Genomic DNA, 16,886 nt, shown 5'->3' on the forward strand with positions numbered 1-16,886 from the left:
GATGGGATTTGATAATGCAGTGTTTTCGCCTCACCATGTACTGCAGGGTACTGCACTGTGCGATGCTTTGGCTCATGATTGGAGCCTACTCAAATACGTACATAAAACCTTGGTAGCATTTTACGGCTTTCTCAAAGCAATTTCAGTTAGATTATAGCTCAACAATTGCTTTTTTTAATTTCGGCGAAATATAAAGGAACAAATGACATTTTGACATTATGAGGGGATGCTGAATAGATATATCATGCGATAAATACTTGAGTGTAATTGGGTAACCATACATGTAAATAAACGAGATCACGTTAAGCGAATACCAGCACTATTTATCAACAAGGAATTCAATTGTATTGACGTGCTGCCATGGAAATGGTCACATGATTTGTTATTTCAATTTGCGAGTCTGGCTGATGAAGGTTTTTTTGCCTATCTCATCAAAACGGCAGGATCAAGGATATAAATAACAAAACCACTCCGCTGATTTGTTCTTCAAAACATCCATTGGTATGCATGGTCTGGGAATGCTTCACGAAAAAGTGAACATCAAAGCTTCACCAGCACTTGGCATATCACGTGAAAGCAGGTGTGTTCAACAGTGAGCACTAAATCCAAGTTCTGTAATTCTTTAAACACCATCTAAGCATTCCTCAAACAAAAGGTATCAAAACTCTATCAGAACTGTAGACGGAGAACATTTTTTTCTTGTAGAACGTTGGTTGTCGCATTCAAGTTGCAACAGAAGCAAAGATGCTAAAATAAAGCAAGAACTAAATTTGTCTCACGGCTAAAGTTTGGACTGAACAATAACTCTCGGAAAAAAAACTTGTTTGTCTCCTCGAAGCTGAGCAACGCGGAAAGGCTTTAGCTAAATATTTTTAACTTTCAGCCTTTCCGCGTTGCTCCTCGTATGGTTGTCTCCTCGAAGCTGAGCAACGCGGAAAGGCTTTAGATTAAATGTTTTTAACTTTCAGCCTTTCCACGTTGCTTAGCTTCGTGGTTGTCTCCTCGAAGCTTAGCAACGCGGAAAGGCTTTAGATTAAATTATGTTTAACTTTCAGCCTTTCCGCGTTGCTCAGCTTCAGGGAGACAACCATACGTGGTTGTCTCGATCATTTTACAAATGACTTTCTGAATATGTTCTGTGAATTTTTGACCGTCATAAAACATAGTCAGCAAGTCATTTGTAAAATAATGGAGACAAACATGAATACAAATCGTAGGGTATCACACACCTATTTCCCCGATGGGATTCATCGAGAGAAATCTGCGTACATAAATGCAGTGGAACATTCTGGCCAATTTTTTCCCGAGGACATTCTATAATCCTGTTGGGCATTGACCATGGTATGAAACTGTCAGTAGAACCACCAGTGTACGGATAACAAGACCATTTAAAATCTGCTGGCACAGAGGAAACTGGAAATGTTACAATAAAGTGTTGACAGAAGATTGATACAATGTACGAGCTGGCTTGCATTATACCTCAGGAGGGAAGGGGGTGTATTCTGCAAAAAGGCGTCTTCTTGATTGTGTTTTATGATGAGAAATTCAATAGGATCGCACAGGATATGAGAGATTATAGCTGATGGCAGATGAGACACAACTAAACTTTCGATAAGACAGTAGAATTATAGAAATATAGGCCTAGGTGCGAGCGGGCTTTGTTTAAAGACAATGGCTCCTGTATAGGGCGGGCCTGTATTCTTTCAACTGCGAGGTAGCGAAACACGTGGACCATCCAACACAGAATATGCATGATTCTTTGTCTCCGGTACCCCGGGTGTCCGTGCCGCGATGCACGGATGCCTCCAAGACCTCGATCTTTGACACATCAGCAATAACATGCCAAGAGGGATCAACAAGATACAATGTACCATCTGAGTCTGAATTAAGAAAGATGTAAATAAAGAATACCGATAACACTATGGCGTTGACCTATGATAAGAGTCCCTGTGCATACATGGCCGTCGGTTTATAGTACCAGCGTACCAAATGTAAGATGATCTATCCTTTCATTTTCAGATTCTGTCGGAATTGAAATGTCAAACGCTACCTGAAGACATCATAGTTATATCTAAATGTAACCATTGAAGAATGAGAAGAAACTGGTCATGCCTTTGGCCCAGTCCAGCAATGGATGAACTCGGGCGAGTGAAACTGTTCAACAGAGTCGCCTCCACTATCATTGATGTCAGCAGAATTGGTGCTCATATTGTAAGGTTGGTCTACGCTCGTGTCATCAGCTGCATGTGATGCACTTGGCCTACCCATTCTATCATGATGGCATTCTTGACGATTCCTCTAGTAATCCTCCTTGGTGGCCACGGTCCGACGGCCGAACAGAAGTCGGAACAAAACCTTCAGATTTTGCGTCCGATTACGCATGCGCATTGATAAATAACCGAGGTAACCAAGCCGTAACCAGGGGATTATTATTCATGCGCATGCGTAAAACCCGGTGCAAAATCAGGCCGGCCGCGGCGCTAATTCAAGTCCTCAAATGAGTATATTCCAGAAACTACTTCGCCACGTTCCAGAGCAACAGCCACATTCAATTAGCCTTAAGTTTATGCTGTACATATGTGGATGGGTTTTATTCACTCATCTGATAGACCCAATGGAATCAGTAAAGCGGTTAGCAGTCATTTGTCAGGATAATCTTTCTGTCCTTGTGTTACTACGCTCTGCTACCATGTAACTACGCGCGCTCTGCTACCATGTAACTAGACGCGCTCTGCTACCATGTAACTACGCGCGCTCTGCTACCATGTAACGCCGCGCGCTCTGCTACCATGTTACGCCACGCGCTGGATACGGGATGTTGGTTCTAATAAAGTTGGATAAAACCATCAGCCGATACCCAGTTTAACGTTAGGTTTGCCCCTCCAGAGGCTGTAAATCTTGACCTGGCAGTTTATAAGAATAGTGACTGCCTGTCGTCAACAGAGAGATCCGAAAGAACCAACTCAACAACTTAATATCCGTTTCACACTTTTCATTAGGTAATTTACAACAATAGGATAAGATGGACAGAGTAAAGAGTTCCGAATTAGGCCTAGGAGAAGTGCGTCCATTGCCTAGGTCGGTCGAAGGGAAAAAAGCCGCAATCCCTAGTTCATGGTCCATATGTTACATATCGGGAGTCAAACGTGTCATCAGACCATATAAAATGACCAATCAGAAAGTGCCAACGCATTAAGTTAAAAGCATTGAACGATACACTCGTGATAAACTCGTAATGTTATTACCTGAATCACTATTGGCTAACCTTGATAGATAACAGATTGGCTATCACAATTAAATATCAAACCACCTGTCTGATCCCAAAATGTATGTTAAATGGCCTAGCACTATTAAGTCCAAATATATAATTACACAGTGTTTCTGGGCACTGTGACACTTGTGATACCCGCGGCAACACTTGTTGTCCTAGTTTCGGGATAAAGAAAGGATGAATGTAGATATCGTACAATTTCCCGTTCATCTGTATTGACTTGTAATCTGGCACGACATGACAAAACAAAACAACATACATTGTTTTTTTTGTCCTCAGGGACAAGTCAACTGAGATGCACCCAAAACACATTATCTTTCACCAGGTAGCCTAATGGTTCAAGCGGTGCAAAAACACCCCGGAGGAATATTCGGTAAGTGGCGCAGGAATTCCTCGCAAGTGATGATGATTTCGATAAGCTGGATGCTGCTTGAATGTAACAAGCCGAAAGAACAAAATGATACAAGACAAGGCGCGCGACGAAACGAAACAACAGCACCTGCCATATCATGTTCGTCGTGTCTTCACGACAGGCAGATAGTGGAAATTCAAAACGTATCAGTGCGAGACCTGATGCGTCCATCTTTTAATTGTCACTCATAATTCATTTTTGTTTGACTACTACCGCAATATGTTAGGTTTTCAATGATTTATGTATGAATTAGATCAATGTTTTTGATGAGATTGCAGTCAATCTACAGCTTACAGGTTCTCTACTCATTAATAAGCAAATCACATTACCGTAGAGCTTTGATGCAAAATGTAATGATCTAAACATTCGCTCACCAATTACCTTCATCTTTTACCCACTTGAATGTCTAGATTAAATAATTTCCCCGATCTCAGAAAAACGTGCAACCGTGATTCAACTACAGTGCGTATGAGATTTCGTACAAGCGTCCTGAATTGTCGCCTGATACGGAAACTGATCACAGAATGCCATACACTGTTAGGCTCAATCTTAATTAAAGCGCCATAAATCATTCTAAAGTTTCTGTTTTTCTGACTTCAAACTAAAGACGATTGTCATTTCACTGTCGGCATCACGGAGATATTACGCTCATCCGCAGAGAAATCGTGATCGATTGCGTAATGTTCTTTAAAGATTCGTTGTCCTTTCGCCTTTTTGCAGTTTATCAATGCAACATTTCAATAATCTTTTATTGAAAGACTCTGGTCAATGTTAGTGACTGGCTCTCTACATTTAAACACGGGAGGTAAAATCTGGGAGGTGAATATTACCACCAAAAAATATAAGGCCGGCTTATATATTTTGATATTACGCAGTATCATATCGATAGTCTAAAAATGGTCCCCATTTTGGGTTCCAAGCTCATTCGATACAAAAAATCCCTAGATGATAAAAAAACAAAAATCTGGCTGATACAGGTTCTATGGCCATGATATTGGGACTGTAAGGCTCTGGCGCATATTACGTTTTGCGATGGAATTCTGGTAATGTTTTCATGTCCGACGAACTGTTTTGAAATTGATATGATCAACACAATTCATGCTAATCTGTTTCAAAAATGGTCCGTTGATAACATCATATAACTTGTTTAATGTGATTCTATACACTTTAATCACACTTCAAAGAATTGATGGCAAAATGCAAGCAAATTCAATCTTTTTTGAAGATAATGTGCCGCATTGGAATCAAACACAAATTTCATTACAGAGTCTTAATGCATTTAGCATTTTATAAACCATGTTAGCTTAACAGCCAATTTGGAACTTATCATGGAAACTCAATGACAGGTACGTGACTGAGAAGTAGAGACGTGGTGTAAAATATTGGACGCGCATGCCTGAGATAATGATTTCTGTTGAGGTAGATATAAACATAGTTCAGTCTGTCGGATCATCTGTATAGAGACATTTGGGAAGAAAACGGTCCATTCTATACACTATAGCTCGCAATCAACGAAGAATCAGGAGATGGGATATTAATTGGTTCAGAAAGTTCACATTATCTATGGAAAGTGTGCGTTTGGTTCTGTGCTGGTGTCTAATGATTTAAAGTGTGATGGCAGGTAACTCACGATGTTTCTTCATCCAAAAAAGGGTAGTTATATTTATTCGCAATGGTTTTTGAGACAAAATGTGGTACATGTTTATCCCCTAACGCCGTTAGAGAACAGTCAGCAATCGCTGGAAGCTAATGAGTCTAACTCGGCATGTCCCGAGTGAAAGGCACTCAGATACGGAGAAGGGAGACCAGGAGAGAATTTCCTGGCAATCAAAAACTCTTAAAACGACTCCCTTGGTGAACATTTCGAAAGAACTTATTCGTAAGAAAGAACGCATAATCGTTGCACCGTCGTACCAAAGCTACGGAACGTGGCGGTTGGCGGTCAATTATACCTACCAAGCAATATTCCCATTTATTGAGCAAACATCAATCCTGAACAAAAATTGAATAGACTGTCAGGCATTTATTATTCATACTCTCTTCGGGAGAGTTGGTAAACGACTCACGTATCATCTCTATCATTTTTCTCCTTACTTGGTTCAGGGACCATGAAAAGCCAGCCCATAATATCACTCAGATCTCTCATAAATACAGACTTTATGTGATAGCGTAACCCCGATGCCCGTAACCAGAATACATCACCGTCACATTGTACGCGAAGGAAAAAGAAACTAATGATCAATGTGACTAATGTCAAAAGATAATGAAACGGAAGAGTGTGAAGCTTTGAAATGAAAGAGGCCACCTTAAGTGCGATAATTTGTCGTGGTCATTTGTATTATGACAATTTGATTTAAAAGACAATTCCCCGAGGACAAGTATTGACAAACCACTCCATGTTGCCTGTTTGTAGTTGAGTAGGTTCAAATCCATGAACCGATGCATTAAACTGTGTAGTGCATTGCAGTGGACTCGTAACGCATTTGCTCAATGTGTGAGCCTACTAAAAACTAAAAAAAGATTAACACTTTTGCCAGCGTTCTTGAGCACAAGCCTTTCCTTTTCTTGATAGCATTGCCAATCACCTCACTCCCCATTAATAAGGTAGGCGATAATTATAACAAGACGATGCCACTTTCATCATGATATCCTCTGCAAACCATGATTCTTCAATATGACTTGGAAGTATGGGGACGATGCTTAACGCCGCGTGCTGGCAACTACGCTCTGCTACCATGACATGGTAGCAGAGTGTAGTTACATGGTAGCAGAGCACGCGACTTAGTTTCATCAAGATCGAAGATTTGGCATTGATGGATCTGATTGCAATATATATCAGCGAGGCCGTCCCTGCATGCAGATTCTGTTAAACTAATCCAATCCGATGTCTTTTGCATGGATCAAGGATACCACACTGTGTCCCAGAAGACTCCGCTGGTCATTGACCTTGATTTAATTCCTCTCTCGTACATATCAGTCGAAATGTCATTTGTCAAAAGCGAGATGTATCCGAATGCATTTTGTGACATGAACCTATATATCACTACTTCCCATGGCTCAAGAAGATGCTATTTCACATTGAGATTGGCGCACAATTGTCACGTTGTACATGTACTTGCGTGTACGTGATTTTACAAAAACGAAGCACCCATCATAACATTAGTCATTAATACTTGTTTTTTTTAGAATGACAATCTGGTGGACGACTCGGCATAATGATCGTGATATTCCTTGGGCAAGCTTGATCCTCAGCAGATGGATCTGCCTATGAATTACTAAGCTGGCGCCTGTGTTATCAGTTTGAGCAACAGCTGTGGCAAGAGGGGATAATGGTTGAAGGTTTTCCAGCAGTTTTATGCAGCTGCATGTTCCAAGAGTAGGCAACAACTCTCACTGCTGAAGGGGGTTATGAATCAATAGCTGGAGTGTCAACTTCGGGTTTCGAACCCACAAGCGTCGATTGCGAGTCCAATATCCACACCAGCAAATCCATGTAGCGTTGAGCCGCGGACACAGACTAGCCTCACCGTGGGGAGAACAATCTGATTTGCGCAGGAAAAGCAACCACCGTGTGCGATCAAAGACGAAATTATTTTAATCCTACGCGATATCGCTCATGCATAACTAATTTTGCTTGACGTGTTCGCAGTTAATCTGGCAAATGGAAGGGGTGAGAGGTGATTTGATACATAATACGCTGTTACCCCTGCTGCCTGCCTGGACAACTGCAAAAGTATTCCACGAATAGTTACGCATGAGCGAAATTGCGTACGAATGAAATAATTTTTTCTTTGATCGGAGATCGACGCCACAAGGCGCAGGAAAGGGGACCTCCGAAAATGTGATACATGAAGTCTATTTTGGTGCATCTAGTAGCTAGTTAAATTCATTAAACTGCGGTTAAAAAACCTCAAAGGGTATTTTTAAGTATTTTGTAGCTCTCTCCGACACTGTCCGATGCGGCCGGTCGATTAGCAGCGAGCTATATGGGTATATAAACTGCCTTCTCGCCAGGCGCCTGGCATTAGAGATACGAGTGGAAAAAAAGAGTGTCTCGTGCGCTATCTGGTCAGACCTTTCATTTGTTGTGACACGATGATGAACAAACAATATACTTTTTACAGGACATTTTCAATTAAAGAAATAGAATTTACTACCCAGACAGAGTCAATGGGTCGAAGTTTGATTTATGGAATTGTTATTGGAAGCTGCATATACATGTAGCGTGCCATTACATGCAATACCACTACGTTCTACACCATTACAGACAGAGTCTGGCATCACAAAAAACGTATAAATCACACGATAACAACACAATCTCAATAGAACCAGTTTATTGATATCTCTGTACTAATATCATTGTGACATTCTGCTTTTAATGAAAAGATGATTTACAATATTCGTTCTTTATCGCCTGTTCGAAAACGGCACTCAGTTGTAAATGAACGACGCTTATGGTACATCAGAGAGTGGGAGGCGGGTGGTGAATTGCAAATGGGAAATACTCGTATTACAGAGCAAGTGACGTTATCCAAGGGTTTGCCCCGCGGGAACAAGATAAACAAGATAAACAATAATCATCAGATCAGATACTAAAGCCTGTTGATATCTCCACCATGATATTTTTCGAATCTTCTCCAAACATGCCTGAATAAAACAAATTAAGAATGATCTGTAACTTATATCTGCCTACTCTGATCTTTGTGTCTTACGCATCCTTTTTTTTCTAATTTCTGGTGCTCTTGCTGAGTTTGGGCAGAATTTCTCTGAATGTAGGAAATAGCTGTCTGCAACTTAATATCTGACTTCCGTTCCACCCACTTGTAGACTTTAACTTGGTGTGTCTAACGCAATCTATCTTTATGTTATCGCTCTGGCTGGCCTCAGTTATCTTACAACCACAATTTCTCTCCCCGAGGGTTTAGATCTTTTCTTCTGAAGACAATTTAACAGGAGATTGGCCGTTCCTCTCCTTTCCAACAGTGAAAGCTAATACACTTGGACATACTAAGTACTCATGCCCTGTTTACTTCGTTCGGTTCACTTGTGAGATGTCATGTACATTTTCATAACAGCACAATCTAGATTCGATTGGCGTTGCTGAGGACGGTCTCTGGCCGCGACTCAATAAGTAATCAAGTTAATTCTATTTACCCCTAGGTTAAAAAGATATTGGTGATGACATAGCCCGTCTTGTCGTCGCGATGCCTTGAAGGTTTGTGTCGACAAAACTTATCCATGTCACAATGTAGCTGATCTCTCTGTGTCAATACTGTTAAAAACACTACATTGGCAGAAACCGCAGCATCTTCAGGTGGTTTCGGTGATTTTTCGATTCTACTCAAATGTTATGTGGGTGCAAGATGAGCCAGTCATGGAAAGGAGTTGAAATACGACGCTTGTGATTTAAACTGCTATAAAAGGGATCAGCTAAAACAAGATGGAATATATCATTAACTGTATAAAAACCACTCATTTCATACGCGGTTCTGAACAGATTATGAAATACGTCAATATTCTGTCAATTACTGGTGAAGAAAGGGGACTCCGTAGCCGGGAGACGGAGCGGTCACCAATCACGCTGGCTTCAAGTGACGGCTGTGAGTGGCCTGGTTGCCCGAGTGCCATTCTCTCGCCTCGGATTAGCTACATTAGGCAGCCTGTTTCACCGCTGTCTTTTTCAATTATCCCAAATATCTTATAAGAGAAGAGCATGGTGTGAAAGGTTTCCGCTGTGAGCAATGTTTTTGCCGGATAATTTCGATAATTTTGTGTTTAGCTTTCTCAATGGTGTGTATGATTGCTTATTTGTACACTGGCGTCCTCGCAATCCAAGGGGGGTTTCGCGATCCCAACTATCGTTGCGATATATAGGCTGCTCGCCGTATTCATAACAACTTAACAACTTCACAGAACTAACCTGAGCGAATAAACAACGTGAGAATGGTGGAGCGTTATTTGAACCGTACTCCAAAACTAATAATTTTTCAAATTAGCGTATAAATCTGATAGAAAGATCATTAGTTGCTATAGAATGTCTTGTTCTACGTCAACTATTATCGATTTGAACGGGGAAAAAATCACAGACTATTACATCAAACATTTCCACTGTTGCTTGTACCGATGATATAAACACCAGTCAGATTGTGTTGTTAGGTGTGCAGTGATTGAATTAAATTCAATTAATATTAGGAGGGTGGGTCCGAGCCTGGGGCACTTTAGAGGACACAACACCTATGTCCTTAATGAAACGCCTACGGATGATGTATTTATATCAGAAGGGTGTGTAATCGGATGGTCTCCCTATAATTGTCTCCATTGCTAACAAACAGATAAACATGATGTTTTATCATATTCTAAGCTTAAAGAACGGTACAACATTGCAAATAAATGAACTACATGTAAATGCCATCAAAGAAATTATCCGTCAATATCCTTGGGCGATGCAATTGTATAGATCAGAATGATCCTAACAGGAGGTGAACGAATTTATCTAGGTTTTTTTTGGTAAAGTCCTTTTTTACGACATGTTGTACAATAGTTCTTGCCCGAACCAGAGTTTTTAAGAGATGGTACGGTACACAATTACTATTTACATGACAGCTACTAGAATTGGTAAGCTAGATGTATAACGTGTTATTTTGTTGGAGATAATAACCATCCTAAATCGCTCGGAGGCATATCAATGACCCTTTCCACAAAAGAGGCTTACTTATATGGCTTAACAATGGTTTCAAATATCATGAAATTAAAGCGGTAGGCAAAGCAGATGTTTACGTGGATGATAATCAATCTCCGAATCTAAGAATCTCTCATCGGGTTTAAATCGTGGGTGTGTTGAATACGTACAGTCGGAAAGGATAACGTGATGGGGACAACCACATTTTGTGGAAGGTCATCCTCCCACAGCGAGTCTTTTGTATCGTTCCTAAAATACACTCAATAAAAAAAGGGTATGCACTTAATTCCATCATTACGTTTGAATTATTGGCGTCAGATTCCGCTTATTCAGAAATAACCTTGTCGACTCCCAATTACCGGCGGCGTAATACTTGATTTATCATAGAATTTCATATTAGCTGACACTGATTGCCTGTTCATCAATCAATGTAAGAATGATACATTAGACCAGACGACATTATGGAATAATACTTTCCAAGTCAATATCTCATATGAACCATACACTCGGAAATTAGACGTGTGGTCTCAACATAACTCCAGACAAAGCACAAAATGCCAACGCATTGAATCATCAGTTCGTGGTCATCTGCTGATCAAGGTCTGCATTATTTGTATCGGGGAAGGTCCTTAACCAAACATCTTAACCTCAAATTTAAAAATTGCATGTAGAGGGCTGAGAACATTTCTGGATACTGTAACACAATACTAATACCATCATGTACTATATTTTACAACATTTCTCCAAGAGACTAGTTATTGAATGAGCTGAGACATTTTCCGAAAATACCTTAAGGATGAAAACCCCCCCTTAGAAATTCCAGTCAATAATACAGTTAGTAAATGGAACTGCCCGAAGGCTGGACACTAACTTTGTCCAATGTGAATACACACACATATACACACTCGTAGCTTCTTGTGAATTCTCGACGTCTGATTAACGTTTAGAAAGAAAACAAGATCGTGGGCATCATTGTTGAAATAAAGACTATGAGCTTCGCGATAACCAATAAGGTGGCCGTACCAATGATTATCTACATGTCGTAAGACGAAACTCTTGCTAATGTTACTATTCTTTAAGGTTCTTGAAGACATCCTATGATCGAGCAAGGTACAGATTTCTGGATGAAGAGCCAGCCAGTTTAGAAAGAAAACAAGAATGCGTGGACACCATTGTCGAAATAAAGACTATGAGCTTGGCGATAACCAATAAGGTGGCCGTACCAATGATTTTTATGTATCGTTGGACGGAACTCTTGCTGAGATTACTAGTAAGATCTTATGATCGAGCAAGATACACATGTCAGGCTTGAGACCCTGTTCAGATTCGTTTCAGACTCTAGTGAAAAATTTTATTGGGAATGGCTTCGGAATATTGAATGTTTCTTTCAGTTTGCGGTCATGGATTGACCCTATCGCCCATGGATGGGCGATAGTAACCAGTGATGGCCAAAAAGGATCTGACTTCCTTGACGGGAGTACAGGGTTTTAGATCACCAACAACTGGACCAGAGAAGATCAGACAGGACTTACTGCATCAGCCGCTGAAAATGAGATGGAGCATTGCAAAGTCCGAATGGGAGGCGTTCATATTCCCAAACGACCACCCTGTGGTAAAAGCAGTGTACTGCTTTGAGGATTGTGCTAAAGCTGCCTGCCAGAATCCGGAGGCTAAGTCGACAGTGGTGAAGATAACGGGTGTGGTCTTTCCTAATCCGAAGGACAGGGCGTCTTCGATGTTAGGGAGGGGATGACCTTGAACGTCAATCTCATGTTCGATATACGGCAGCAGCCTAATTCCTCGGGGCTATTCACAAAAAGATGCTGGAAAGTGCGGAGAAGGGTACGGAGGGACAAAGTGACATTTGAGTAAGAACATTGTTTGTGACAATGCTGTTTTCGAGATTCGAGAGACGACAGCAAAACCACGTTGCTCTCACTCTCAGAGGCACTAGTCTTTCAATAAATTGTAATTGAAACACTCTGGAGACACGAAATGGTATTTCCTTTAAAATGGCCTTCTTTTCCAATTGAGACGGAATAAGTCGCCTTCAGATAGATTAAACCGGGAAGGAAGCACAAACCCGATAGATACCAGAGAGCTAATCGTTCATATCAAGTTGCCCTTTGTTGCAGTTCTTGAAATTCCAATTGGCGGTTAAGCAACGTTTACTAGGCGGTTGCTGGAGTTTGGTTTCACCAGATATATGTATAGAAGGGAGGAAGTATTAAAGGACATATCGGGGTTTTCTACAGTTACAAATTTACCAATAAGCCTCAGAGTGGGAAATCGATTTGGCTCTTGTTGTTAGGCGTGCTTGAAGGCTTCTCATTGTATGATATAATAAAAATAGTACCGATATTTTTGAATGATGGTCGTGAAAGCTACATTCACAATAATATTTAACCCAAGCCTTTACATGTAGGCCTGCATTTATTGCATTTCATGTTTGCCGGTTGTACTTATGCGGAAACAATATTGTGTCTTCAAGCAAAGCATATGATGCGCCATTCGGTACGAAAAAACCAATTGCCAGCAGCTTCAGTTTTTCTAAAACGCGGAATGGTTACCAACGAAATTTCGAATTCTTTAACTTTCCAATGTACTTTTGTGCACCATAGCCCTGATGGTAACCTCATCCAACATATTCTCTGATTTATGGGTATCTTGGGCAGTCTGAATTCCCACTTCTATTTAAGGAACACACCTGATGGCATGATTCATAAAAAAAAACCAACTCTTTTTTTCCCCACCATCTGTGAAATTTGGTATCTCTGAATAAGCGAACACATCCCGAGTCGCTTTTAATCACTGTGCAATGTGCAGCCTGATAGTTCATCGCCTATCCTCACCCCACACACGCACACAATATACCCGCGGTAATGTTTTTCTTGCGTCTGCGTCTTGGACTTGGTATTCATTCCTTTCTCCAGATTCTTGCTTCAATGAATAGATTGTTATTTTGTCTTGTCAGCAGAAATAGCAAATGCCAATAAAACAAACCTAATGGCTTGACAGGATTTCAAATATGATTAATTCATGCTAGACCTTTAGTTTTTAAGTTAACAGGAATGGAAAGTGCATCGTACGCGTGTCCATTACCGTCTGCAAAATGTCTGACATGGCTGAACACTAATAGACCAATCGAGATCAATTCTCCAATCACTCAAGAGGAATCTCATGTGATGTCGAACGATGTTTTGAAAGGTAGCTTTCCTTTTGCTTTGATCAGTTGACGTTGCTATGTGCTCTATCGATGGAGCGCCAGTAGTGTGTTTTGGGAAACTGTTACAGTTCAGGTTCTGGCAGAGGCAATTCATTACCGTAATATTGGTGTTAACGTCTATCCTGGTGACGAAGGTCCTATCTCGGCTTAGATGAAAAATGTTATGCCCAGATGATTTAACATTTGGGTGATGAATATGTTTGCCGGGACTTAATACGGCTTAGCCCCAAAGCTTAGTGGATTCAACAGTTTCTCAGACCGGGTACATAAAACAAAAATGTTTCAATTGCCTCACTGATTTCGCCGAGTTCCATTTACATGATTTGGTAAATGTCGAAAACGTCTCAATCATGTCTACATGTCTGCTATGAGAAGCAACTTCATTCAAATTCATTTCAAGTTTTCTTCATTTTGAGTAGTAATATCAAGTGATTGGCTCTTGTACGTCCTCAGCTCCGGGACAAATCGATAGTTTCAAACCAACCGAATCTGTGCATGCGAAAGGAAATTGATTTCAATAGATTTTTCGAATTTCAATCATTCATATTGTATCGGTTCGCGGACTTTCATCGCTTCATTGCGACAGCTTCTCTAAGTGATGAGTTGTGTTGCCTTTAGCTTCCGAGGTTGGGAGTACTAATGTCTATTGTGGCCCTGGTATATTGGTTAAAAGTACATTGAGAACTGATTGACTCGTTCATAGAAATAGTTACTTTGGTCCCGTCACCAAATTATCTATAGTTGCCTTTCACCTAATTTCACTCCGGACCGTTTAAGAATCAAGGATTGTACCATATCATTGCGTCCACAGTACTTTGGAAAAAATGATGAATCCACGTACACAGAAACTCTTTTTCGCTGCGATCACGCAGTCTCAGTGGGTCCAGTTCTTATGTAGAACGATTACACTTTGTAGACTGAGATTGTTTTTCCCTGCGACCACACCACATAGTTATCCTTCACAGAGATTCGGGACTCTGTATTCGGTCCAGATGCTGACAGTCCGACCTGTCTCAGAATCACGGTGGACAACGTATCATCGCTCAGGGTATAGGTTCCTATGTAAGGACAGCTACTCCCGTAATTACTGATCACGGTGATTTGATCAAAGGCGGTGACGGTGATGTCCTTCAGACAGTACGTTGACGACATACTACCTTGACTTGTTGTGACGAGAGCCAAGGTATCTTCATCTTGTTTGAAGATGGCAAACACCTCATTCGAACCGATGACGTAGATATAGACTCCACTGCAGATAGTCCTGCAGGCATTTTTAACAAAACAGGTGGCGTCATCAAATACGTATGTAAGCGCTAATGAGCCGTCTTCATTGAAGATTGTGAGCTTCCTCTCCTCATCGTTAGTCAGGAAGACGTATTCCTGGCGTAGGTTGATATCAAAGGACAATGGACTCTGTATCTGGAAGTCCTTGGTAGATCTGATGTATCCATGCTCTGGATCAAAGAGTCGAACACAACACGCGCCCTCTATTGTACCATCAGATAGGACAGCTAGCTGGCCGCCTGGCGTCGCTGTCATGTCGTACAGCGGGCTGACGTGTTCCTTGAAAGTTTGGCGGAGCTCCCCAGGAACTTGGTAGATGTCGATGGCACTGGATGGTGTGCCGCGAACGGTTGGGTGCGCAATGGCGTAGTAGTCAAAACCAAGATTGGTCACGCATGGAATGAACTCACCATCGTCATCAACAACCAATGATTTTTCAAACACTGATTTGAATTGCGTGGCATCCCATGTGACTGGCTGCTTGGCTTCTAACGCTCCAATATCGATGTTACTCTCGTCCCTGGTGACGAAATGGACAGGATTGTTGTAGAGCTTCTTGTAGGACTCCCAGTAGCTTGTGATGTCAATCTCGTTCTTTATCCCTGAATCAAGGATATCTTGTTTGATGGCTGACAAGTGCCGTATGTCCTTAGGGTGGGTTTCTGCCTTGGTTAAGATTCCTTTTGCCTTGGCGACAGTGGTATCAAGGAAAACTAGCGCTGGGATCCTGTCCAAACATCCGGAGACTTCTGTGACCACCTTGTAGTCGGAGTGAATCGTTTTGATCAGATCCTCCTTCTGGTGAACGATATGTGCAATACACCTCTCTGCGTGGTCTTCAGTTTCACGAATAAGGATATCCTTCCTCTCGGTCATCTCCGTCCCCTTGAGGAACCTCATCTGCTCGCCACACTTCTTCAAGTCTCCCGACCTCCTCTCCTGCTCCTCTGTGACGGCGGCCAAGTCCTTTACGAGAGTACGGAACACTTCACCGATCTTCTTGACGTTATGGTCGCCGTGGTCGAACAGGATGCACAGATGACAGCACGGCTGTGCACAAGAACTGCAGTAACTGTTGATCAGCTTCTGGTGTATCCTACAACTGCCTTCAGCCTTGTCCTTCAAAGAGATCACAACGTGGTCAACGGTGGCCTTATTTCGACCATGAACTTCTGTACAATCTCTACACAGGTGCAAATTGCCACACTCCTCGCACACATACTCGGCGTCTATTTCGAGGACCTTGGCGAACGCACAGCTGTGACACGAGACGGTCTTACTTTTCGTCTTGTTGACAGTTGCTCGCTGTGGGACTACTGCAGCTTCGTCATTCAGGCCCCTCTCACCTTCGTAATCAAGCAAGTCATCAAGCCAACCATTATAGATAGGACACGGCGCCTCGCACGTAGGGCAGCAAAATGTCTCCTCTTGATCCTGCAGGGCCTCGAGGAATTTCTTCAAACACTCACAGCAGAAAACATGCTTGCAATTGGTCAGAACCTTCTGGAAACCGTCATCCTTCAAGCAGACCAAACACGCCTGGCTACCATGGTTACGACTTGAACTTCCGGTCGCCATCTTGTTTTATGTTATTCACCTGAAATGACACAGAAATTGACATTCGAATATGTCCCATTTATTCACAACAGATTTTCGAAAGACCATAAGCCTGCGAGTTGTCACTGGGCCATCCATGAACAGCGTGCAGAAATCCATATCTGCCTCTACATCTGAACATGTAGGAGCTGACACGCTTTGAGAGTTTAAATCAAATCTGTCCGAATCATTCACTTCTAATTTTATAGACGTACTGAGGAGGCTTAAATTGTGAAATCTGTGTACGTAGGCCTACCTGAAAAGTCTTTCAAAGTATCCTGGAAAATGTTGCTCGCGGTCCTCACGAACTGATAGCAGAGAGGTAACAACTGTATGAAGTGAATCGGCAAAAGGTGTATCCACCTATGTACACTGCAATTAGGTCACACGACTCGAGTCTGGCTATTGAATGAAACAC

The 16,886-nt window shown here is 41.7% G+C and overlaps 2 protein-coding genes across 3 annotated transcripts in view; both read right to left on the reverse strand.

The window, feature by feature from the left end:
• The window catches only part of LOC135488159 (pyrokinin-1 receptor-like), a 94,658-nt gene that overhangs the window by 46,355 nt on the left and 31,417 nt on the right, over positions 1–16,886 (reverse strand). The window lies entirely within an intron of this gene.
• LOC135488158 (uncharacterized) lies at positions 12,742–16,821 on the reverse strand. 2 transcript variants are annotated; one of them, XM_064772631.1, is made up of 2 exons: positions 16,725–16,821; positions 12,742–16,469 (listed from the first exon to the last, which is right to left on the reverse strand). In XM_064772631.1, the coding sequence occupies exon 2, from the start codon at positions 16,448–16,450 to the stop codon at positions 14,492–14,494; it is 1,959 nt and encodes a 652-aa protein (XP_064628701.1). In that variant the 5' UTR covers positions 16,451–16,469; positions 16,725–16,821; the 3' UTR covers positions 12,742–14,491. The 2 variants fall into 2 exon arrangements, with proteins under 2 accessions (XP_064628701.1, XP_064628702.1); XM_064772632.1 differs by lacking the exon at positions 16,725–16,821 and adding an exon at positions 16,684–16,711.

Source organism: Lineus longissimus, chromosome 5 (assembly GCF_910592395.1).
Source record: "Lineus longissimus chromosome 5, tnLinLong1.2, whole genome shotgun sequence".
In the NCBI taxonomy this organism is placed as follows: domain Eukaryota; kingdom Metazoa; phylum Nemertea; class Pilidiophora; order Heteronemertea; family Lineidae; genus Lineus; species Lineus longissimus.